This window comes from Rhamphochromis sp. 'chilingali' (assembly GCF_963969265.1).
Source record: "Rhamphochromis sp. 'chilingali' genome assembly, chromosome: 17".
NCBI lineage: Eukaryota > Metazoa > Chordata > Actinopteri > Cichliformes > Cichlidae > Rhamphochromis > Rhamphochromis sp. 'chilingali'.
In genome coordinates, this window is record NC_137944.1 from 27209233 (window position 1) to 27235815 (window position 26583).

At 44.7% G+C, this 26583-nt stretch overlaps 1 protein-coding gene across 1 annotated transcript; it reads left to right on the forward strand.

The window, feature by feature from the left end:
* The first annotated feature begins 8375 nt into the window (after nucleotides 1-8375).
* On the forward strand, nucleotides 8376-26050 carry zc3h12ab (zinc finger CCCH-type containing 12Ab). The gene is made up of 6 exons (XM_080863739.1): nucleotides 8376-8661; nucleotides 9425-9971; nucleotides 20952-21091; nucleotides 22891-23125; nucleotides 23219-23319; nucleotides 23786-26050. Exons 2-6 carry the CDS (start codon nucleotides 9460-9462, stop codon nucleotides 24730-24732), a joined length of 1935 nt encoding a protein of 644 aa, XP_080719865.1. The 5' UTR covers nucleotides 8376-8661; nucleotides 9425-9459; the 3' UTR covers nucleotides 24733-26050.
* Nucleotides 26051-26583: the final 533 nt, after the last annotated feature.

Below are 26583 nucleotides of genomic sequence, written 5' to 3' on the forward strand. Positions count from 1 at the left end.
TCCACTCCATCTGAATCAATGGTTACTTCTGTACCAGTCACTGAACCCTCAACTCCATCTGAATCAGTGGTTACTTCTGAAGCTGTCACTGAACCATCCACTCCACCTGAATCAATGGTTACTTCAGAACCAGGCACTGAACCATCCACTCCATCTGAATCAATTGTTACTTCAGAACCAGGCACTGAACCACCAACTCCATCTGAATCAGTGATTACTTCAGAACGAATCACTGAACCATCCACTCCATCTGAATCAGTGGTTACTTCAGAACCAGTCATTGAACCATTTACTCCACCTGAATCAGTGGTTACTTCTGAAGTTGTCACTCAACCATCCACTCCACCTGAATCAATTGTTACTTCTTTACCAGTCAGTGAACCAACAATCGCATCTGAAACACCAGTTGATACTGAACCAGTAACTGAGCCCTCCACTCCATCTGAATTAGTGGTTACTTCTAAATCAGTCACTGAACCATCCACTCCATCTGAATCAGAGTTTACTTCTGAACCAGTGACTGAACCATCCACTCCATCAGAATCAATGGTTACTTCAGAACCATTCACTGAACCACCCACTCCATCTGAATCAATGGTTACTTCTGTACCAGTCACTCAACCATCCACTCCATCTGAATCAGTGGTTACTTCTGAAGCTGTCACTGAACCATCCACTCCACCTGAATCAATCGTTACTTCAGAACCAGGCACTGATCCACCAACTCCATCTGAATCAGTGATTACTTCAGAACCAATAACTGAACTATCCACTCCATCTGAATCAATGGTTACTTCAGAACCAATCATTGAACAATCCACTCCACCTGAATCAGTGGTTACCTCTGAAGTTGTCACTGAAACATCCACTCCACCTGTATCAATTGTTACTTCTTTACCAGTCAGTGAACCAACAACCACATCTGAAACACCGGTTGAAACTGAACCAGTTACTGAGCAAACCAGTCCATCTGAATCAATTGTAACTTCAGAACCAGTCATTGAACCATCCACTCCACCTGAATCAGTGGTTACTTCTGAAGCTGTCACTGAACCATCCACTCCACCTGAATCAGTCGTTACTTCTCAACCAGGCACTGAACCACCAACTCCATCTGAATCAGTGATTACTTCAGAACCAATCACTGAACCATCCACTCCACCTGAATCAGTGGTTACTTCTGAAGCTGTCACTGAATCATCCACTCCATCTGAATCAATGGTTACTTCTGAAGCAGTCACTGAACCAACCACTCTATCTGAATCAATGGTTACTTCTGTACCAGTCACTGAACCCTCCACTCCATCTGAATCAGTGGTTACTTCTGAAGCTGTCACTGAACCATCCACTCCATCTGAATCAATTGTTACTTCTTTACCAGTCAGTGAACCAACAATTGCATCTGAAACACCAGTTGATACTGAACCAGTAACTGAGCCATCCACTCCATCTGAATCAGAGTTTACTTCTGAACCAGTGACTGAACCATCCACTCCATCAGAATCAATGGTTATTTCAGAACCATTCACTGAACCACCCACTCCATCTGAATTAATGGTTACTTCTGAAGCTGTCGCTCAACCATCCACTCCATCTGAATCAGTGGTTACTTCTGAAGCAGTCACTGAACCATCCACTCCACCTGAATCAATGGTTACTTCTGTACCAGTCAGTGAACCAACAACCACATCTGAAACACCGGTTGAAACTGAACCAGTTACTGAGCAAACCAGTCCATCTGAATCAATGGTTACTTCAGAACCAGTCATTGAACCATCCACTCCACCTGAATCAGTGGTTACTTCTGAAGCTGTCACTGAACCATCCACTCCATCTGAATCAATTGTTACTTCTGAAGCTGTCACTGAACCATCCACTCCACCTGAATCAATGGTTACTTCAGAACCAGGCACTCAACCATCAACTCCATCTGAATCAATGATTACTTCAGAACCAATCACTGAACCATCCACTCCACCTGTATCAATTGTTACTTCTTTACCAGTCAGTGAACCAACAACCACATCTGAAACACCGGTTGAAACTGAACCAGTTACTGAGCAAACCAGTCCATCTGAATCAATTGTAACTTCAGAACCAGTCATTGAACCATCCACTCCACCTGAATCAGTGGTTACTTCTGAAGCTGTCACTGAACCATCCACTCCACCTGAATCAGTCGTTACTTCTCAACCAGGCACTGAACCACCAACTCCATCTGAATCAGTGATTACTTCAGAACCAATCACTGAACCATCCACTCCACCTGAATCAGTGGTTACTTCTGAAGCTGTCACTGAATCATCCACTCCATCTGAATCAATGGTTACTTCTGAAGCAGTCACTGAACCAACCACTCTATCTGAATCAATGGTTACTTCTGTACCAGTCACTGAACCCTCCACTCCATCTGAATCAGTGGTTACTTCTGAAGCTGTCACTGAACCATCCACTCCATCTGAATCAATTGTTACTTCTTTACCAGTCAGTGAACCAACAATTGCATCTGAAACACCAGTTGATACTGAACCAGTAACTGAGCCATCCACTCCATCTGAATCAGAGTTTACTTCTGAACCAGTGACTGAACCATCCACTCCATCAGAATCAATGGTTATTTCAGAACCATTCACTGAACCACCCACTCCATCTGAATTAATGGTTACTTCTGAAGCTGTCGCTCAACCATCCACTCCATCTGAATCAGTGGTTACTTCTGAAGCAGTCACTGAACCATCCACTCCACCTGAATCAATGGTTACTTCTGTACCAGTCAGTGAACCAACAACCACATCTGAAACACCGGTTGAAACTGAACCAGTTACTGAGCAAACCAGTCCATCTGAATCAATGGTTACTTCAGAACCAGTCATTGAACCATCCACTCCACCTGAATCAGTTTTTACTTCTGAAGCTGTCACTGAACCATCCACTCCATCTGAATCAATTGTTACTTCTGAAGCTGTCACTGAACCATCCACTCCACCTGAATCAATGGTTACTTCAGAACCAGGCACTCAACCATCAACTCCATCTGAATCAATGATTACTTCAGAACCAATCACTGAACCATCCACTCCACCTGAATCAATGGTTACTTCTGTACCAGTCACTGAACCAACAATCGCATCTGAAACACCAGTTGATACTGAACCAGTAAATGAGCCATCCACTCCATCTGAATCAGTGGTTACTTCTAAATCAGTCACCGAGCCATCCAGTCCATTCGAATCAGAGTTTACTTCTGAACCCGTGACTGAACCATCCACTCCATCTGAATCAATGGTTACTTCTGAAGCTGTCACTGAACCACCCACTCCATCTGAATCAATGGTTACTTCTGAAGCTGTCACTGAACCACCCACTCCATCTGAATCAATGGTTACTTCTGAAGCTGTCACTGAACCACCCACTCCATCTGAATCAATGGTTACTTCTGAAGCTGTCACTGAACCACCCACTCCATCTGAATCAATGGTTACTTCTGAAGCTGTCACTGAACCACCCACTCCATCTGAATCAATGGTTACTTCAGAACCAATCACTGAACCATCCACTCCACCTGAATCAATGGTTACTTCTGTACCAGTCAGTGAACCAACAACTCCATCTGAAACACCGGTTGAAACTGAACCAGTTACTGAGCAAACCAGTCCATCTGAATCAATGGTTACTTCAGAACCAGTCATTGAACCATCCACTCCACCTGAATCAGTTTTTACTTCTGAAACTGTCACTGAACCATCCACTCCATCTGAATCAATGGTTACTTCTCTACCAGTCAGTGAACCATCCACTCAATCTGAATCAATGGTTACTTCTGAACCAGGCACTGAACCATCCACTCCACCTGAATCAATGGTTACTTCAGAACCAGGCACTGAACCTTCCACTCCATCTGAATCAGTGGTTACTTCTGAAGCTGTCACTGAACCACCCACTCCATCTGAATCAATGGTTACTTCTGAAGCTGTCACTGAACCATCCACTCCACCTGAATCAATCGTTACTTCAGAACCAGGCACTCAACCACCAACTCCATCTGAATCAATGATTACTTCAGAACCAGGCACTGAACCTTCCACTCCATCTGAATCAATGGTTACTTCAGAACCAGGCACTCAACCACCAACTCCATCTGAATCAATGATTACTTCAGAACCAGGCACTGAACCATCCACTCCACCTGAATCAATGGTTACTTCAGAACCAGGCACTGAACCTTCCACTCCATCTGAATCAATGGTTACTTCTGAAGCTGTCACTGAACCACCCACTCCATCTGAATCAATGGTTACTTCTGAAGCTGTCACTGAACCACCCACTCCATCTGAATCAATGATTACTTCAGAACCAATCACTGAACCATCCACTCCACCTGAATCAATGGTTACTTCTGTACCAGTCAGTGAACCAACAACCACATCTGAAACACCGGTTGAAACTGAACCAGTTACTGAGCAAACCAGTCCATCTGAATCAATGGTTACTTCAGAACCAGTCATTGAACCATCCACTCCACCTGAATCAGTTTTTACTTCTGAAACTGTCACTGAACCATCCACTACATCTGAATCAATGGTTACTTCTGTACCAGTCACTGAACCATCCACTCCATCTGAATCAATGGTTACTTCAGAACCAGGCACTGAACCATCCACTCCATCTGAATCAATGGTTACTTCTGTACCATTCACTGAACCTTCCACTCCATCTGAATCAGTGGTTACTTCTGAAGCAGGCACTGAACCATCCAGTCCATCTGAATCAATTGTTACTTCTGTACCAGTCAGTGAAACAACAACCACATCTGAAACACCAGTTGAAACTGAACCAGTTACTGAGCAAACCAGTCCATCTGAATCAATGGTTACTTCAGAACAAGTCATTGAACCATCCACTCCACCTGAATCAATGGTTTTTCCTGAACCAGTCACTGAACCATCCACTCCATCTTTATCAGTACTTCCACCGAAATTACCAAAGTCTGGGGAGCCTACATCTAAATTGCCACCTCTTGCGATACTAACAGCGGAACCCACAACTGTACCTAAGTCACCAACATCTATAACAGATTTCCTACACCCCTATGAAATAGGACCAGGAAATAAGTCCCCAACACAGTATTCTGTTCTTCCTCAACCTGATCATGATGTTCCACCTGGACCAGTACTTGAGATACATCCTGCTAGTTTCCCTAACATGCTGCCCAAAAAAGGGCACAAGCTACATAGACCATGGGTAAGGCGCAAGTGTTACAGAGGTTAAATGATGGTGATGATAATGAATATGATCAAGTAAATCAATCACCCTCCAAAATCCTAGAAAGCAAAAATGTCTGATTGTGTTGTGTTATAAAAAATAAATTACAATTTACAATAAAATTGTTTTGTTATCCAATGTAATCGCTTTATCTAACAAAAGTTTTGGAAATGTGAAAGTATAATTCAAAAACACATAACAAACCTTTTTTCCTCTTTCTTTTATTTAAATGTAATTAAATATGGACAAATGGTAGACTACTTAAAATAAAGTATTATCCATATTATTTCAACTCTTTTATAAGTTTTGCTGCTCTGGTTGCTTGATTGAATGATTATTCTTTTAGGGATTATACAACAATTCCTTAACTGACCTATAAAAGGGTCATTATTAGAGTTATTATTGTTTCAGTATTGAAATATCATCAGTCTCTTAATTACTGTATAGGCAACTTATCAAAAATACAAATAATTGAATTAATTATGAGGTTTAAAAATTATTTTTTATACTAATTATTTGGTCAGTATGCAGTCTGCATGGTCAGTGTTTATGGTCAATATGTATCAGCCTTTAGCGTGTCAGTGTGGTGTCACCCATTATGACCCTATGCAAAGAATCTGCATATGGCAAAAAATAAATAAATACAAAACTTATATGTATTAACAATTGTATGTGAAAAAAGATGATCAAATGATAACCGTTAAAACGTCTTAATGCATTCTTAATCATCCAGGAAAGTAAATCTCCAAAAGTTGATTCTGTTCATCTGGACGTAGCGTTTTGTGGGAGAAACGTTTCGTCACTCATCCAAGTGACTTCTTCAGTCTCAGCTGACTGCAGGTTTCCCCAATCTTATAAACAGTACATTTGCATAATGACTGAAACCAGCCCACTGAGGAACAATTCACGGATCACATTGACTCGGTGGACCGACACATCAAATTCACCAGGGAGGATATGAAAAGTGGCAGGTTAGCCTTCTTAGACTGTGAGATTTCCATCAGTAATGGGGGACATCTAAAAGCTGACATGTACCCTAAACCTACGCATACGGATCAGTATCTAAGGTTTGACTATCATCATCCACTGGAGCACAAACTGGGTGTTATTAGGACGCTACAACACAGAGCGAACACCATCCCCACTGACACAGCGGCCAGGGAGGCAGAAGAACAGCACATCAAGAAGGCCCTGAGTAAATGTGGTTATCCCAACTGGACTTTTGTCAAAGCTGGGAAGGCACCTAAAGAAAGATCCAGCCGATCCAGGAGAGAAGAACAACCAAATTTTTTCTAAACACCGGGTTTCTGTGGCTTTTAAACCCCAAAACATGCTGCGCCAAAAATTGGTCCACCCCAAGGATCGGGTCCCCCGATACAAACAGAGTAACATAGTGTACGCTGTTAAGTGCCAGGAGGATTGCCAGGATTTATACATCGGGGAAAACAAACAACCTCTGGCAAAGCGGATGACACAACACAGAAGAGCTACCTCGTCAGGCCAGGACTCTGCAGTCTATTTACACCTACAGGCCAGTGGACACTCTTTCAATGATGAGGATGTGCACATCCTGGACAGGGAGGAACGCTGGAGTCAAGGAGGCCATTTACGTGAAAAGGGAAAGACCATCTCTGAATAGAGGAGAGGGCCTAAGGGCACATCTTTCGCCATCTTACGATGCTGTGATTGCAGCCATTCCCCAACTCTCTGTGAATGGTACGCATGGCCATTGATCAGTGGTCTTTGATCAGTGGGTTTTGGTCAGTGGTTGTTGATCAATGGTCATGAGAATTTGCATAATTAAGATTAAGGAACTGACCTCCCAGCCCATTGTTCCTTCAGTGGGCTGGTTTCAGTCATTATGCAAATGTACTGTTTATAAGATTTGGGGAAACCTGCAGTCAGCTGAGACTGAAGAAGTCACTTGGATGAGTGACGAAACGTTTCTCCCACAAATCGCTACGTCCAGATGAACAGAATCAACTTTTGGAGATAACCATTAACAACATATAATCACTGGCCACTTTTTAGGTCAAACTGTTTTGCTAACATAACTAAGTAATGAGTCATATTCAGACATGCAGACAATAATGGGGACAAAATGTGATTTAAGTGACTTTGAACATTGGTGCGTTACAGGCTGGTCTGAGTAATTCTGAATCTGCTGATCTGCTGGGATTTTCCCACTCAGCCATCACTCATGGGTTTAAAGAGAATGGTGTGAGAAAGGTAAAATATCCATGACGTTGCAATTTGCATGGGCTTACCAAAATTGGACAATAGAAGACTGGAAAAACATTGCCTGTTCTAATGAGTCTCAATTTCTGTTGTGATGTTGTGTCCTTGTCTTCGCGTTACAGCCTACCTAAGGTTGTCACCCATTTCTATCACTTTATGACCACAGCAGACACATATTCTGATGGATAACACCCCATTTCACAATCATCTCAAAGTGGTGTCTTTAATATAACAACTGTACTCAAAATAAATAAATAAATGAATATATGAATACATAAAAATAAATAAATAAAACACAGTCCCCAATTTAATACAGCACCTTTGGACCTTTGGAGGTCGCAGTGGTTGTGGATGGGGGCTTCACATGTGCAGCTGACAAATCTGTAGCAACTGTGTCACACTATTATGTCAATATGGACCAAAATCTCTGACGAATATTTCCAGCACCTTGTTGAATCTATATGAATTAAGGCAATTCTGAAGGTGAAAGGGTCTCCAACCTGGTATTAGCCAGTACCTAATAAAGTGGATAGTGAGTGTATACAGTATGTTCACAAAAAGCCCTGTTAGGTTTTCATATGGGATACTTATTAATCTACAATTAAATCGACAAATATGCCCACAAACTTATTTTTGTCACATGGCGACTGGCACACAGGTGTGTCCCTGAGGCCCTCTAGTGGATCTTTTGGGAACTGCCTAAGCACAAATAAACGGGGGCTACATGTAATATAGCCTATTAGGAAAACTCAGCGTATTGTATTATAACTATTTATTGACTTACCTACTACGTAACGACTAATATCCGAGTGGGTAATATGTTTTAATACTATATTTCTTGCACACTGGCCTGGCAGGTTAGTGTGCTTATTACCTGTATTTCCTGGTTTGCTCTTGCATAATTAATCAGACGAACACGGATGGAGTCACATTTCGTCAGGTTGTAACTCGCTGGATTCCCAGCATGTGACTCCGGCACGCTGGTCGTCTGCTGGCTGTTTGCTGTGTCAAGAAAAGAAAAACCCGAACTTCCTTGTATCGACTCACTACTCAAACAGAGAAAGCTTCGCATCAGCCGCGACAGCTGCCGACAACCCTGTTGTGTCTTCACGGCAAACCCGAGAGGGATAAAAGACGCATTTGGCACATTTTAATACACCGGTAAGTTTCTTTCTGTGAACTTGTGAAAAAGTGAAAACGGAAAACTAAACTAAACCTCTGTGTTCTCATCTTTTCCGCACCGGCAGATAGACATTTCCAACAGGAATGCCAAACGTGTGGTAGAAGTGCTGCTTTTCTTTGTTTTACCTCAAATTGTAAAGTAACTTTTTTTTGAGATTCACCCAGCTGTAAATTTAGTGTCATAATATGACGAAGTCATTCAAAAACAACAGTAACAAAACACAGGATTAGTGTAAGAACACCTTTAATAAGAACACAAAAAGTAGTTCGAATACAAATAAAGTCAGTCTGAGATAAAGGGAAATGTAAGGTTAAAGTGTTAATAGTTTAAAAAACGATCACAACCGAAATTCACCTCATTAGCACAAAATATTTACAGGAATAAGAGAAGAAGCTAAACAGTTTGTTAACTGTTAATTGCCTACAATAAAGGAAATGTTTACTGTTGTTTAAATCATTATATTATATGATATTATGTTATAATATATTATGCTTTTAATCCATAACTGTAGTAAATAGTTACACATTAAATTTAGCTATACTGAACTTTCTTACAGCAACTTCTAAGCTCTGCTTTCATCGATACTCAGTTATGACACTGATATTGTACTGAATTTATTACTGATGCCCAAATAATAATAATGCTAATGTTTAACTGGTTCACACATTTTGCTGATTGTGTGTATTTACAGGGCTCCGGTTTCTGTTGATCAATGAGCTGACTAATCTGTTTTCCAAATAGGTGTGACATGAGTGGGCTTCACCCACTGAGAAGAGATGAATACTGATGTTTTACTCTGCCCAGCTGTGCAGACGTGGAGTAAAACCCTCATTTCAGAGCCACACCGCCACACACACTGCCACACATCTGCATGGGTCTCTCCTTCACTGCTCCCACTTCACGACTCTTGCCGTCCTTTCTGTGAGACCATGTACCCAGGTGAACTTGACCTGAACACGGACCCGCAGCTCTTGGAGTCCAAGTTGGACTTCTTCCACAAGCTGGGCTACTCCACGGCTCAGGTACAGGCTGTTCAGCAGAAGTTCGGCCCCAACATGGACACGGATAAAGTGCTGGGGGAGCTGGTTCGGATCGGGCCTGTTCAGGAGGCCAATCAGGGGCCGGTGACCACAATGTCGGTGCTGGTGTCCAGAGGAGAAACCCAGCCATCGGGCCCTACACTGCTGCTGCCTGTAGCTGGTACTTCTCCTCAGAGCAAAGAGGAGACTGGCGAGGAAGGAAAGACTTTGAGACCCGTCGTTATAGACGGCAGCAATGTGGCCATGAGGTGAGCAAACTAATCAGTAGCTAGACTGATACTGAGTGATTGATTATGATATCGGTTAAAGCTCATGAATATGCCACCCAAGTCCATTTTCTAACAGAAATCTCCCAAATCCACTGTTTAAAGCTCCTGCGTGCTCCACCGATCATCTGATTGATCCAAAATTGAAAACAGAATCATTATTGTGTCTCATGACTTGTAAATAATGTTTTTTATGCAGTATTGTCCAAAATTCACAGGTTAAATGTCAGAGAATTTCTATTTCTGCATTATGGAGTTTCTATCTATCAGAGCTGCAGTGATTATATGATAAGGCAATAATACTTTCAGTTGGTTTTCACTCAAAAAGCAGATGAATGAGCTGCTCTTGTCTGTTTTGAATAATGTAGAACCACAACGATTAATCAGTTAATCAAAGTTTAATATGCAAATAACTGTTTATGCTAAATGAGCTATTTCATCTTCATACTTGAGAATACTTAGTGCCTCTGTTTATGATCCTAAGCTGTATTTTGGGGGTTGAACTGAGGAAAATTAGATATAACAGGCATTTACTAAATTTTCTGTCATTTTACAGAGAAATCCGTTAATTATCTTAGAAAATAGTCTGTAGATTTATTTCTAATGAATATAATAATACATTTCTGCCCTAACAAAACCCTTTTTTCTGCTGTAAATAGGATAGATAACTTATGTTTTCAGTCAAAGAAAGTAGATTGGTTAATTTTTGGTTTTATCGTGATTCTCACAGCAGCTACACAAGCTATTTTCAATCTTAGTGCGGCTTTGAGGTTACCAGGCATAAAGTCCTTGACATTTAACTACACCACAACTCCCCCACTGATTTAATTCAGTTTTTTTAAGAGATCCAATTCCTTCTAATTGTATGACAATCAGCTAAAATCAGGTCATTGTGACAGTCAGCTTCCATCTGCAGTTTCATTCACAGTTTCAGTTAGGAGTAGGAGTTGACTGAGTGGGAGGTTGTCTGGTGACAGCCTGTGCGCAGGGGTCCAGCAGCGTTAGATGCTTCATTTACCTTTCAGCACGTTTAAACCCAGAACAAAAGCAGCTTTTTAAACACAAATAGGTTAAATTATGCTCTTCAGGTGGTGTCATATCTCTTTATCTCTTTTTTTCTGGTTTGGTTTTTTAATCAAAATGTGGAAACAGCGTGGATTTTAGAGTAGAATAGAATAGAATAGAATAATCATTTAATTGTCCCACAAGAGGAAATTTGGTTGTAACAGCAGCAAGAAAAACACATATACAAATAAAATGGACACAGGACACAGAACATATTTACAAAGATTATTTATAAATGAATTGTTATTTTCTCAACTGTAAGGGTAATAAATCATTGTTATAACTAATAGATGCCTCTATGAGGATGGCAAATAATTGTTAAAACCTGATACAAGATTATAAAGTCAAATGTTAACAAGCTGGTGTAAAAAGCATTTGTTAACATGGCTGTTAAACTCATTTTACATTGTGGGCCAAATACAGCCCACTTTAATCTTAAGTGCGTCAGACCAGTGAATGATGAATATTTTTTTCTTTTTTGTTTTGTTTTGATGTTTTTGCTGTGAACCCACCGTAAATTTTTTTAATTTTTTTTTATTTTTTATTTTACAGTAGATAGTGAAAAAACAAGATCTATGTGGTGGGTCTTTATCAGTGGGGGAAATGAAATATGTGAAACGTACATAATACGAAAATGCAATTGTAAAAAGTGTAAAATTGATGTCCTCTTTCACATTTTCTGAAAGTTGTGCAGTGATTGGAGTCTTTGGAAAATGTAAAAAGTTTTGTGAAATTCTGGCCCCAGGGCCTTAATTTGACACCCCTGATTTAGAGCAATGCTCAAATCTCTCTCTTTTTTTATTACGAGCCAAGCTTTCCTTTCTCGTGTCATGTTTCTGTGACTGATTAGTCAGTTCTTGGGACTGCAGTAGCCCGAGTAACAAAATTTTTTGCAGATTTTCCAAGTTGTTTTCCAACTTGGTGGACACTGGCAGAGGGATTTGTCAGTTTTCCCTGCCAGGAACAAACCCAACATTCCAACATGTTCTCAGAAATATCTACAAAAACTGGTTTCTACCAATACCACAAAATTTCTGATTAGCAAATATGTGAGTTCCAATTTGAACTAAATGCTGACATTAGCATGCTAATATGCTAATGGTTTTATGAACTGTGTGCTGCATTTTATTAGATTTAAAACGAGCTGTTAAGCCCATGAGGTCAACAGTTTCACTGAAGTCATAGAGTGAGTGAGTTGTACGGTATTTTTCTCACAGACTTTTCTCATAGCGTTCTTTGTAAATAATGATAATACTGCCCCATAGTGTTTACTGTGTCAACATTAGCACCAAATCCAGCATACAGGGAAACTGTAATACTGTTAGACATTTGATTCAAAACCAATATTCTTCGTCGTTTCGTATCGTTAAAAGTCTTGAACTTTATCAGATACATTTCTAAAATTATTTCATTTTATTTCAACTATTCCAACAGTCATTCCAATATAAGTTGCTAATCATAATATTAAATATTTTATATCATAAATTATGTATATACTATTTTAGGTTGAAGATTTAAATACAATTTCAGTGATTAGGCCCATCAGAGATTATACTACACACTCACTGTGTGTTTTGTACTTGCGTTGTACATCAACTGAGGAATTTTTTTTTCTTTTTACTCAGAACACAATAAACCAGTTCTGTAAACTGCAGCTTCCAAGACTGCTGCCTTTTCCCAAGTAAATTACCTAAAAGCATGCAGGTACTGATCTCTAATTACTGACTGTGATTTGGGAAGTTTAGTTGTGCTAAGCATTTTTTTTATTATACACCGAAGCGTCAGAAAGGGTGAGAGAATTAGGGTATAAATCTGTTTTAGCACAGTATACACCCCATCTGTCATTTGCCTTTCCCAGCCTGTCATACAGGTTCAGGCATGCAGCTTCTTGAGTATGCAAATCAGATCGTACTTATAATAACGCTCTCTTTTTTAAGACGAATGTCTCTGGAGCAGGTCCAACAGCATTTCTTCAATGTCATTCAGAAATTCCCCAAGGACTTAAATCACTTACATCGTCACAGTCTATGTGACGATGTAAGTGTCACATAGACTGTGACACTTAGACTGTGTCACATAGACTATGACACCTAAACAAAAAGGTGTACCTTTTTGTTTAGAAACAGCTATTCTGGCAAGTTGATGATAGAAGTGTTGCGAAGCAAAACAACCAACTTTGTTTAAGCCACACGATTGCCAGATGTTTTTTTTTTAATAGCTGTGAACATCCATCAAGCCACTAAAAACCTGTCTTGGGTTAGGGCGGGGTTGTGTTTTTTTAAAAGGCAAATTTTTACCTTTCAAATAAGGTCTCGCTTTTAGCTTTACAGTTTTTTAAGCTTTTCTTTGAGTATTGTAAATATTTAAATAAGTGAAAATGTTATAAAACTGCTGGATAACAACTTACCTTTAACCTTAGATAATGAGAAAGTGGATGATAAGAGCCAGCTAGAAACAAACTAAGTCAAAAGAAAAAGTTTTTCATATGACTCTGTGCCGTCCTGTGAAAAACTGAGTACACCCTTACTGTCATGGTCCTGGGCCATGTGGGCCCAGTATTCTTAGTTTTCATGTATTTTTGTATTTTGTTCCTTATTTAGGCCATGTTTTCTGAGTTGCCCTGTTGTGTTGTTCCCTAAGTGTTTTCCCTTCATGGCTCTCTCCCCCCTGTGTGCCCTCTATGTATTTATGAGCCCTCGTCTCCCTTTGTGGTTGTTTCATGTTTCCCCAGCCTGTTACGTCTGTGTTTCCCCGTGCTCTCTCTCCTCCTGTCTGAACCTCTGTGCCTGTACATGTCATGTTCAGTTCACCCTGCCCTGTCTCATTATGATTATCAGTGTCACCTGTGTTCCCCGTGTGTGCCCACTTTCCTCGTTTACCCTCTGTGTATTTCTGTCTGAGTCTCCCTCTGTTCGGCGTCGCGTTCTCCCTCATGTTGTGTGTGTTCCTCCCTGTGTTTCTTGGCGAGCTTTGTATTTAGTTTTCCCAGTTTAGTTTTGTATTTTCTACGTTCTGCCGTGCCAGCATTAAAGCTGTGTTTAAGTTTATCCCCGTGTCTGTGAGTCTGCATCTTGGGTCCTTCTCCTGCCTGCCACACAACGAACCGTGACAGAAGAACGCGACCACAATATGGACCCAGCGACTCCTGGCAGAGACGTAATACAAGCGGTGGAGTCGTTATGCTACCAGTGGAGCCGAAGCTCTAGTGAGGAGGAGAGGGAGGAGTTACTTTCCTCGTTGGGGACAAGCGTCACGGTTTTTCCCTGGTTATGGGAGGCGCTACCCCCTCTGATCTCGGACTTCCTCCGCACCATCCTCCCAGCCTGCCCTCGGCAGCATCAGCGGTCCGGTGTGCGGACTGCGTCACCACAGCCCCGTGGCCGCGCAGCCTCCCCTCCGCCTGCTGTGAGCATACAAGTCGGCACGCTGAGGTTCGCCACGGCACCACACTCCTCTACGCTGGCGCCGTCCCTCTACTCGCCGGCTTCCACTTCGCTGTCGCAGCTCAGTCGTTCACCCTCACCGCCTCGACCGACCTACCCGTCCTCCGCTTCCTATCTGGCACGGATGTGGTCAGAAGACGAGGAGCCGGTCGCCACAGAAATCGAAGTTTCATCCACGACCACCTCAAAGAGGAAGCGGCGTTCGCGTCGCCGTCGCCCCGCGCTACGGCATGTTTCGCCCTCCAACGAGCCACACGAGGATGCGGGGGAGGTCATGGATTTCGACCTGGAGGAGCGGCAGCGTGCAGCATGCGATCAACTGGATGAAGAGCTCCGGTGGAAGCCGTGGCTAGCTCCTGACTATGAGGAGATCTTCCGGGGAACCCGCCTGGCTCTCGGGGGTCCCCTGAGCTTCCAGGAACTCTCATCTACCGCTCCATCAGCACCCAGTTCACCAGCCTCTGCGACGCCGCCCGGCGCGCATGAAGCGCCGTTGTCTGGTTCATCGGGAGCTGCAGTCAAGAAGGAACGGCGTTCACGCCGCCGTCGCACCACCCCACAGCCGGACATTCGGACTCCTAATTCACCTGCTGTGGTGAGTGAGGACGCTGTGTCTTTTCCAGACATTATGACTGTTCATTCAGGAGCTGTGTCTTGTGTGGCGGAGGTCAAAGCGAGCTGCTTATCGCCTGCGCAGCCACCCTCAGTTCAGTTAGCACCCTCGCAGCCACCCTCAGTTCAGTTAGCTCCCTCGCAGCCACCCTCAGTTCAGTTAGCTCCTTCGCAGCCACCCTCAGTTCAGTTAGCTCCCTCGCAGCCACCCTCAGTTCAGTTAGCTCCCTCGCAGCCACCCTCAGTTCAGTTAGCTCCCTCGCAGCCACCCTCAGTTCAGTTAGCTCCCTCGCAGCCACCCTCAGTTCAGTTAGCTCCTTCGCAGCCACCCTCAGTTCAGTTAGCTCCCTCGCAGCCACCCTCAGTTCAGTTAGCTCCCTCGCAGCCACCCTCAGTTCAGTTAGCCCCCTCGCAGCCCTTCACAGCTCAGTCGGCTACCCTCCTGGAAGCCCCCGCTGCCTGGTATTTTCAGCATCGGCATCTTTTCCCGTCAAGATTTATCGCTAAATCATTCGATCCTCCCTTAAGAGAGAGACTGCATCCTCGCTGCCTTCACCCCAGTACACCAGTGTCACCTGGGTCTCCAGTGTCACCCCCAGTTCAGTCTCCAGTAGCTCCGGTGTCACCCCCGGTGCAGTCTCCAGTAGCTCCAGTGTCACCCCCGGTGCAGTCTCCAGTAGCTCCAGTGTCACCCCCGGTGCAGTCTCCAGTAGCTCCAGTGTCACCCCCGGTGCAGTCTCCAGTAGCTCCAGTGTCACCCCCGGTGCAGTCTCCAGTAGCTCCAGTGTCACCCCCGGTGCAGTCTCCAGTAGCTCCAGTGTCACCCCCGGTGCAGTCTCCAGTAGCTCCAGTGTCACCCCCGGTTCAGTCTCCAGTAGCTCCAGTGTCACCCCCGGTTCAGTCCCCAGTAGCTCCAGTGCCGCCTGTAGCGCAGGCCCCAGTAGCTCCAGTGCCGCCTGTAGCGCAGGCCCCAGTAGCTCCAGTGCCGCCTGTAGCGCAGGCCCCAGTAGCTCCAGTGCCGCCTGTAGCGCAGGCCCCAGTAGCTCCAGTGCCGCCTGTAGCGCAGGCCCCAGTAGCTCCAGTGCCGCCTGTAGCGCAGGCCCCAGTAGCTCCAGTGCCGCCTGTAGCGCAGGCCCCAGTAGCTCCAGTGCCGCCTGTAGCGCAGGCCCCAGTAGCTCCAGTGCCGCCTGTAGCGCAGGCCCCAGTAGCTCCTGTAGCCCAGTCCCCGATAGCAGTACGGTCCGCTGGTCAGCTTAACATCCAGCCAGGGGTCTCAAATCTCTCTGGCTCTGCATCAGCTCCTGCTGGGAGCTCGGATGAGCTCATCCAGGACTCCGCGGCTCCCACGCCGCCATCTACCTCGTCAGCTGGGGGTTCAGGAGAACCGCACCAGCCTCATGCCGCGTCAGCTGGAGGGTCCGAGGGGCCCGTTCAGCCTCCTGTCTCCGCTGGAGGGTCCGAGGGGCCCGTTCAGCCTCCTGTCTCCGCTGGAGGGTCCGAGGGGCCCGTCCAGCCTCATGCCTCGTCAGCTGGAGGGTCCGAGGGGCCCGTTCAGCCTCATGCCTCGTCAGCTGGAGGGTCCGAGGGGCCCGTTCAGCCTCCTGTCTCCGCTGGAGGGTCCGAGGGGCCCGTTCAGCCTCCTGTCTCCGCTGGAGGGTCCGAGGGGCCCGTTCAGCCTCACGCCGCATCAGCTGGAGGGCCCGAGGAGCCTGTCCAGCCGCCACCTGCGACCGCCTCGTCGTCGCCTGGTCCGGCTGCATCTGCCTGTGCCTCTGCTACGCCTGGGCCAGCCTCTGCCTGTGCTCCTGCTACGCCTGGCCCAGCCTCAGAGCCTTCGTCCTCGTCTGGCCCAGCCTCAGAGCCTTCGTCCTCGTCTGGCCCAGCCTCAGAGCCTTCGTCCTCGTCTGGCCCAGCCTCAGAGCCTTCGTCCTCGTCTGGCCCAGCCTCAGAGCCTTCGTCCTCGTCTGGCCCAGCCTCAGAGCCTTCGTCCTCGTCTGGCCCAGCCTCAGAGCCTTCGTCCTCGTCTGGCCCAGCCTCAGAGCCTTCGTCCTCGTCTGGCCCAGCCTCAGAGCCTTCGTCCTCGTCTGGCCCAGCCTCAGAGCCTTCGTCCTCGTCTGGCCCAGCCTCAGAGCCTTCGTCCTCGTCTGGCCCAGCCTCAGAGCCTTCGTCCTCGTCTGGCCCAGCCTCAGAGCCTTCGTCCTCGTCTGGCCCAGCCTCAGAGCCTTCGTCCTCGTCTGGCCCAGCCTCAGAGCCTTCGTCCTCGTCTGGCCCAGCCTCAGAGCCTTCGTCCTCGTCTGGCCCAGCCTCAGAGCCTTCGTCCTCGTCTGGCCCAGCCTCAGAGCCTTCGTCCTCGTCTGGCCCAGCCTCAGAGCCTTCGTCCTCGTCTGGCCCAGCCTCAGAGCCTTCGTCCTCGTCTGGCCCAGCCTCAGAGCCTTCGTCCTCGTCTGGCCCAGCCTCAGAGCCTTCGTCCTCGTCTGGCCCAGCCTCAGAGCCTTCGTCCTCGTCTGGCCCAGCCTCAGAGCCTTCGTCCTCGTCTGGCCCAGCCTCAGAGCCTTCGTCCTCGTCTGGCCCAGCCTCAGAGCCTTCGTCCTCGTCTGGCCCAGCCTCAGAGCCTTCGTCCTCGTCTGGCCCAGCCTCAGAGCCTTCGTCCTCGTCTGGCCTCGACTGGTCCTGTGCCCACCGGGCCTCGGCCAGTACGCCTGACACTGGAGAGCCGCCGCCGCTGCCTTCCGCGCGGCCGGCCCCCTGAACTGCTCCGTCGTCTCCTTCGCCGCCGCCGCTGCCTTCCGCGCGGCCGGCCCCCTGAACTGCTCCGTCGTCTCCTTCGCCGCCGCCGCTGCCTTCCGCGCGGCCGGCCTCCTGAACTGCTCCGTCGTCTCCTTCGCCGCCGCCGCTGCCTTCCGCGCGGCCGGCCCCCTGAACTGCTCCGTCGTCTCCTTCGCCGCCGCCGCTGCCTTCCGCGCGGCCGGCCTCCGGACCAGCTCTGCCACCTGTGCCACCTGCCTGGTCGGCCCCCCGACCGTGTGACCCGTGAACTCTGGTGCCTGTGGGCTCTGGGTCGGCCCCCTGAACTTTATTTTGACTATGGTCATGTGCTCCCGTGTTTTCTGTTGTTTATTTTGTTTCCCGTTCTGGTCCCTCCGTCCTGGTCCCCCGCCTCCCGCCCTGGGTGGGTTGTTTTCTGTTTTTGTTTCTCGGGTTTGGGCTGTCGGGAGCCAGCCCTTTAGGGGGGGGTGGTGTCATGGTCCTGGGCCATGTGGGCCCAGTATTCTTAGTTTTCATGTATTTTTGTATTTTGTTCCTTATTTAGGCCATGTTTTCTGAGTTGCCCTGTTGTGTTGTTCCCTAAGTGTTTTCCCTTCATGGCTCTCTCCCCCCTGTGTGCCCTCTATGTATTTATGAGCCCTCGTCTCCCTTTGTGGTTGTTTCATGTTTCCCCAGCCTGTTACGTCTGTGTTTCCCCGTGCTCTCTCTCCTCCTGTCTGAACCTCTGTGCCTGTACATGTCATGTTCAGTTCACCCTGCCCTGTCTCATTATGATTATCAGTGTCACCTGTGTTCCCCGTGTGTGCCCACTTTCCTCGTTTACCCTCTGTGTATTTCTGTCTGAGTCTCCCTCTGTTCGGCGTCGCGTTCTCCCTCATGTTGTGTGTGTTCCTCCCTGTGTTTCTTGGCGAGCTTTGTATTTAGTTTTCCCAGTTTAGTTTTGTATTTTCTACGTTCTGCCGTGCCAGCATTAAAGCTGTGTTTAAGTTTATCCCCGTGTCTGTGAGTCTGCATCTTGGGTCCTTCTCCTGCCTGCCACACAACGAACCGTGACACTTACTACAGATCACCTCTATAAAAGTTTTTGCAGTTTGCTTGCCTGAAACATTCAGTTGTGTCAACACAATACCACAATCTACCCAAGAGTGGACGTCCCCAAAAATTCACCTGATAGAAACTGCTACTTTCTACAGGCATCAATTAGCATGGTAATTGTAAATGGTGCCACATTAACGAATGTCTTGTACAGGCATCGGTAACTGTCATGTAACTGTCATGTAAAGCACCGCAGCAATTTCCTAATGTTGTAAACCTCAACATCTGGCAATAAACCCATTCTGATTCTGATGTAACTGTCATGTAACTGTCATGTAACTGTCATGAAACTGTCATTACGTTCATCACAGTACAATTAGAAGAAGGGTTGCCAAAGCAAAGACTATTCCTTCTCTAAAAAAACAAGCAAATAAAAAGTATGGCTACAGGGCTTGAGTTTGCAAACAAACTCAAGACTAATTGGTCAAAATCAAACTTGGCCAAAACAAGACATTGGCTATCAACACTTTGTGCTGATAGGCACAGGAGGGGTGATGATTTGGGCTTCTTTGCAGAGTTTTCTAGAGACAAATGTGAGGCAATCTGTCCAACAGCTGAAGCAGTACTCAGTGGTTAGTACAGTTTCTTCACAGCAGTCTTAGAAGTCATAGTCAAGTAGGGCAAGTCATAACCGATACAAATCATTCTCGGGGAAATCCCTCGCATAAACACTAACACTAGTAATTCAGTCGTTTACCTCGTTACCGCCAACTCGGTGCCAATGCTGGCACGGAGCCAATTCTGCCTCAGGCTTTTTCCAAGCCAGTTCACATTTCTGCAGAATAGAGGAAAAATAATTGTGATATAACAGATGATGGGGTAGTTTTGAAGGAAAATCATAGTGGGCAGAATCAATCCGTCTATCATTCGTGAATTTCTTAAGGTAGTTCTTTCCATGGTCATTGTTTCCTTTATTGGTACTACCACAAATCAAATAAAGTGGAACCACATCTAGATTATGAAAGGGATATATAAGCATCGATTTTTCTTTCATGGTACTGTTCCAGTGACAGCTTTTTTTGCACTGTGGAACTAGTTATGGATCAGATGTCAGTGTGTCACTGACCACTTTTTTTAAGCAAACCTTTTGGGTCGTATTGACATGATAGCATCACATTGTTACTGCACATCCATGACGTCCATCTCCTGTTCCACCACATCCCAAAGGTGCTCGACTGGATTGAGTTTTAAATGATTTGAGGTTTGTGACATGGAGTGTTTTCAAAAGATGGGAACATCGTGTTCACAAAGAGATGAACGTGCTTAAATGATGCTAAATTGGTACTAAGCGGAAATATTCCCCACATCATTACACCACCATCACCAGCCTCAACTGTCGATTAATGGAAGGACAATTCTATGCTTTCATGCTGTTCATGTCAAATTCTGACACTGAGACTCATCAAATCAGGCTTTGTGTTTCTAGTCTTTTATTGACCGATTTTGGTGAGTCCAAGTGAGGAGGGCGGCTACTTTCTGGATAGTTTCTCTTTTTGGACCGTTCTCTGTAAACTCTAGAGATGATTGGTTTCAGTAGATCAACAGCTGATACTGAAACGTGGCCAACCAGGTCACTTAAACCACCTTCTTCATTTTAAAGACTTATTTTTAACTATAGCAAGTCATCTTGATCATGTGCATGTGCTTAAAAGTATTGAGTTACTTCCATTCATTAGATATTTGCGTTAGGGAGCAGTTGAACAGGTGCGCCTAATAAAGTGGCTAGTAAGAATAGTCCACGCACTCGTGCCTAAATTATGGTCAACCTGTTGGAGACAAAGAGCTTTGTTCTATTGTAATCTTTAACATCAATGTAAATAAGGTGCACTGATAAGAGCTATGATGCCGAGTGAACATCAAAGAGTGCCATTATAAACACCATAACTCTTGTTCTAAAGTGGGTCAGGAACGTTTCCCTCCAGCTGTTAGTGTGTGGGCATGTGTTCTGGTTTCTTATTCATTTTTCCTGGTTTTCATTTAGCCATGGCAACAAGGAAGTTTTCTCTTGTCTGGGAATCCAGTTGGCTGTGAACTTCTTCCTGGACAGAGGCCACACTGAAATCACTGTGTTTGTTCCCTCATGGAGGAAGGAGCAGCCCAGGCCGGATGTTCCCATCACAGGTACAACACTGGGAATTCACGTGCTTTGTTTTGTTTCTCTACTTCCTTCTTTGCCCGACTGTGAAACCTGCACAGAAACCTGAAAGTTGTGGTACAATTTCCATGACAGAACTAGTGAAAATATATATTAAGCTGAGAGAAAGTTGACGCCTTTGATGTTTTTTAAGCAAAAATTTCCCAGAATGTCCCAGCACGTGTTTTAAGCTTTTGATGGGGATTTTAAAAAGACATTTACATTTTTTTTCCCGAATTGCCTGCTATGAAGCTTTTAATGGCAGTTAAAGCAAGAACTCTCAATGTAATCGAGTAGATTACTAGTAGATTTGAAACTAAATGGTAATATAAAAAAGCAGAACAATAAATAATTTGAGAAATTATTTGTAAGTAGTGAACTTAAAACCCAGGCATGTAACTGGCAGGACATTGTTTGACAGAATCAGCTGCTGATTCTCAGTTTACTGTAAAACTCAAAAGGGGAAACTCCACAGACAGTTTTTCCCCCATGCATAAAGCTTATCTGCAGCATGTGCTGCAAAAAAAAAAATTTTTCTAATTTTTTTTGTCTTGCTTTTGTGATACCAAATGATAATCATCATTTCAGTTAGCCTGTGGTGACCTATATTTGGAAGTGACTGCTGATAATGTAGTTAAATAGATAGCTCATGCAGATAAACGGTTTTGTGTTAGGGTGTAATTTCAAGTCTGCAGTTATTATTCAAGATGTTTAAACCTGCCTCCTGGGAAAAAACACAAACTAATATGCAGTCGGGACTTGCTTTATTATAGCTGAATGAGTTAAATAAAGATCTGAATGGGCATTTAGTGATGACCCTGAGCTTAATTTGTGGCTCCTCTCGGCTCCACAAAGATTAAGCTCTTTGTTTTGTTCCTCTAGCCACTCCTTTAGGGTTAAACTGTGCTCCTTCTGCAATTTTTCTAATTATGGAGTTCCACAGGGCTCTGTCCTGGGATGAATTCTATTCACATTATACATGCTTCCCTTGGAAGGCAAGGCATAGCATACAGTGTCATCACTATGCAGATGATACCCAGCTTAATCTATCCATGAAGCCAAATGACACACAGCAGTTAGCTGAACTATAGGAATGTCTTATAGACATAAAGCTGGATGACTTTTAATTTCCTGATTCTAAAACTGAGTTATTGTACTCGGCCCTGAAGATTTTAGAAAAATAGTGTCTAACCAGATATTTACTTTGATGGTCATTTTGACTATGTCCTTGTGAGCACATTAAAAATATGTATGATTGCTGTCTTGCACTTCTTTAACCTCCTAAGACCCAAACTCTTCCACGACATGCATTTTTAATTTCTCTTTGATATTTGGGCATATTGGGGCTCGATCAATGTAAAAACAAAGAATTACCAGGTTTTTTTTTTTACCTTATAATGTCCTCGTAAGTGGATATCAGGCCCATGTAGAGCAAAATTGAGTACCCAAAATGTGGTCCTAGGAGGTTAAGACAGGATGTTTGTAAAATTAGAAATATGCTGAAAACTAGTTTGTTCACTTATTCTAGGCTTGACTATTGTAAGTCATTATTATCAGGTTGTCCTCAAAGCTCCTTGGAAAGCCTTCAGTTGATTCAGCGAGTATACTGACAAGGACTGGGAAGCGAGATCATGTTTATCCCATATTGGCTTCCCTTCAATGGCTCCCTGTTAAATCCACAGAAAAAATTCAGAATCCTTCTCCTCATATTCAAAGTCTTGAATAATCAGTCACTGGCTTTATTGTAGTGGCTCATCATTTCTCTGACTTAATGTTTGGCATCCAGATCAGCAAATTCTGCGTGAGCTGGAGAGGAAAAGGATTCTGGTGTTCACACCGTCGCGGCGCTATGCAGGCAAACGGGTGGTCTGTAATGACGACTGCTACATTGTCAAGCACGCCTTCGAGTCTGATGGCATCATCGTGTCCAACGACATGTACCGTGACCTTCAGGGAGAGAAGCCGGAGTGGAAGCGCTTCATCGAAGAGAGGCTGCTCATGTACTCCTTTGTTAATAACAAGTGAGTTTTGCGTTCCTGATACACAAGATCCCTACCAGCTAGTAACCTGAATTAACCAATGAGTGATGGTGTTTGCATTTCACCCCGATGCAGGTTTATGCCCCCCGATGATCCCCTCGGTCGACATGGACCAACCCTGGAGAACTTCCTGCGGAGGGTTCCAAAGACTCAGAAAAAACAGCCGTGTCCTTATGGTGAGAGAGCTTTTTTAAGACATGTAGCGCCATCAGGGGTCACAGTACAGCAAACATGGATCCAAAATACACAGTCAGGGTTAAAAAGAGAGATCTTGATGGTTTCAGCCCTCACAGATTTCAGATTTCAGAATCCAGTATTAAGGAGGCGACACTAAGACAAGTTAAACTTCACAGTGCTTGAGACAACCTACCTGCCAAGTATAGTGGTGCAGTTTTAATTTCAAAGAATGCCCAATGTTGATCAGATTTAGTGTATTTTGTTGCACTTTGTGTAAAATTGATAAAGAAAAAACTATTTTAAGCAGTATTTTAGAAAAATTCCTTACTTTAACAAGATTATGTGCAGACTACTATACATATAGGGCTGTTATTCGACTGTTGCCTAGCCGAGACATTTCTCTGCATGAAAAAAGAAATACTGCTTTGGTGGAGTTATAAAGCCTGCTGTTTATTCATTTTCCAGGGAAGAAATGTACTTATGGAATCAAATGTAAATTCCACCATCCCGAGCGAGCCAAACAGTCCAATCGTGCTCTTGCAGACGAGCTTCGAGAGAGTGCTAAGCAGCCTACTCCTTCTCAGAAACAATCTTCAGCTTGCTCTAGTCCTGTGCCTGGACTCAGCCTCCTGTTGGTGGAGGATATGGCGAAGAAACTGACTCTGGGAAACGAGAGCAGCTCCTTAAAAAAAGCTCATAAAAATGAAAAGGTAGCTCAGGTGAAGGCAAGTCACTGCTCCAGCAAGAAGGCCTCATCAAAGAAGGAGAAGTCCAGCAAACACGCGTCGTCTGATCACAACTCGGTGCAGCACAGCCGCTCTCAGGAGCAGCTGGACTCTGGTTTAGGCTCCATAGACAGCCAGCCGGTGGAAGCTCCTCGGAGTCTGAGTGATCACCAGTTTGGGCTACCGTACAGCAGCAGCCAGCAGTACTGCCCTCCAAAAAGTTCCCCGTGCAGCTGCTGCTCACATGGCACTGCCTCTTGTGGGAGTGCGCCGGCTTTCCCAACTCACAACATCGGGCCAGTGAGCAGCCACAGCGCTGATATGATGCCCTACAGTCTGCCCCACTATCCGAACTATTGCGCTTACCCACTTAGCATGAATCCATACAGCCAACTGACAAATTTCCAGCGCAGCCAAACCCACAGCTTCCAGAGGCCACAATGGTCCGATCCATTCTGCGGTCAACCGGCGGTGGTCCGCAGCCTCCCGGGAGATCCCTCACACTGGGAGCCTCCTCCAATGAAGCAACCAGGTCCCAGCAGGGAGGAGAGAGAGGTTATACGGAAAAAGCTCCTCGCTATCTTCAGCGCCCAGCTGGTGGATACAGCCATGGACATGTTCCCTCAGATGATGGATCCACAGATGCTCGTGGTCGAAATCCTCAAGTTGCAGAGTCAGCTGAGATGAGACGAATCCAGTCCGAGAACTCGTCTTTCAGTGGAAAGACTGAAGGTTAACATGAGTTTGTGTGTTTTGTATTGTGGTATCCACCTTGATTAAAAACTATTTGAATTCTTTGGAGTTGCCTCGCTGCAGTCTCACGTTAGAGGCAGGATGCAGTTGATACAAATTGTATCTTTATTTATAAATTTTAGCAAACATGTGGCTTTTAATGCTACTTAATTGGATTAACTGACACTCTTGAGGTCTACCTTTCATAGATACACTTATATAGTCAGATTCAGTCACCAGTGTGTTGTGTGGATGAGGAACACGTTCTCGATATTGATGTCTTTTTGGAAGAACCTGACGTCTGAGAATGACCAACAAGCTCGGAAATGACTGCGAAGGTCGCCTTGTGTGTGTCTCAACAGTATTTAAGAACCGGCTGTGCTGTGCTGAGCTGCGTACTGAAATACCTTTTTGTGTCATATTGGCACTATGCATCTATTGTTTCTAAGACATCACTGTGCAGTGTTGTCAATCAACGTGTCAGGATAAAATATTATGGCTGCATTCTCACATACACTCCCTGCAAATGGTAGTTGATCTCAATTGTCAGAGTTGTTTTTGACATGGTCTTTGAGCCAGAGTTTCTCTGTTTCTGGACTTAATAGTTTTTATTATGTGTGGAATATTGCATGTGATTCCTAGTTTCATAATTATATTTACATCATGTATAAAGTATGCATCGGTTAGCGTTCAGTTTTTAGTTATCCTAGAGTTTTTCTGCTCCAGGCTGTTAAGTCATCCTTGTTTTCAAGGTTCTTTATCTATTGTCCCAGTGTTTGTTGCCCCCCTTCTGTCTCCTTAGTTGGTCATGTCCGTGTCTGCAGTGTGGTTTTGTTTTTGTGGTTAGAGTTTTATTTTTTGTATTTCCTTTGAGCGTCCAAGTACGGGAATAAAGCTGCTTTATAGTTAATTCTGTCTGTCACCATGTGCTGCACCTGGGCCCTGCCTAACCTGCCATATAGCCGATTATGACAGTTTTATAGTCCCAGAAATTGGATTCTGTTTGCCTGGATGAAGCGTTTTCAGTGGAAGAAGCTGAGCTGCATCCAGATGAACTGATTCAAGTCTGTACTTGGATTGCTGCAAGTTTTATGATGGTTAATGTTCTCAGTTTAGATTATTTAATGTGTTTTTTGTGATATCAAGCTAACTGGAATTTAAAACACACCTCGAGTAAAACAGTAAAACGGTTATATTTATTCCACTTTATTTTACTACATATATTCTGTTCTTTTTATGCTGATACAATGAAAGTTGTTGAAATAAAAATAAACAATTAGCAGTCGAGCTGTTTACATTGTGCTTTATTTACATGCATTTTAAAGACTTGATATATATACACCACTCACTTACCCAATGTGTTTGTAATAATATGGTGAATAACTGTGATAAAGTGGCAAACTTCACAAATACAGTAGCTCTGCAGAAATTCCATTAATCCATTAAGTACTAACGTTTGGAGTCCAACCAGAACTACAAAGATCTAAAACATAAATTATTTCACCTCTAGCTGCTGCAAAACAGTAATTTACTTGCAAAATGACATGGGTACAATCAGATGACAATCAGCTGAGTTAGGTCCCTGAGTTGAACTGTAACTGTTGGGAGACAGGTTGGCTCCCACCAACCAACATGTGCAACTGCATTGCAATCGAAACTGGCTGTCCATTGAAGAAGTTGGCGCTTCTGAGTGAGCAGTTCGTTGGCGCTGCTACTTTTTACCAAATTGGGAAGAAAAACCAGGATAAAAATGCAGATTTTTCCTATTTTTACTCTCAAGTTGCCCATCAGAGGTATATATGTCTA

Bases quoted from the DNA above. Each gene is read 5' to 3' on its own strand.
- zc3h12ab (XM_080863739.1), top strand. From the start codon at position 9,460: ATGAATACTGATGTTTTACTCTGCCCAGCTGTGCAGACGTGGAGTAAA. The intron at 9,972-20,951 runs GTGAGCAAACTA...GTTTTCATTTAG, and splicing joins GGCAGCAATGTGGCCATGAG to CCATGGCAACAAGGAAGTTT. The intron at 23,126-23,218 runs GTGAGTTTTGCG...ACCCCGATGCAG, and splicing joins TACTCCTTTGTTAATAACAA to GTTTATGCCCCCCGATGATC.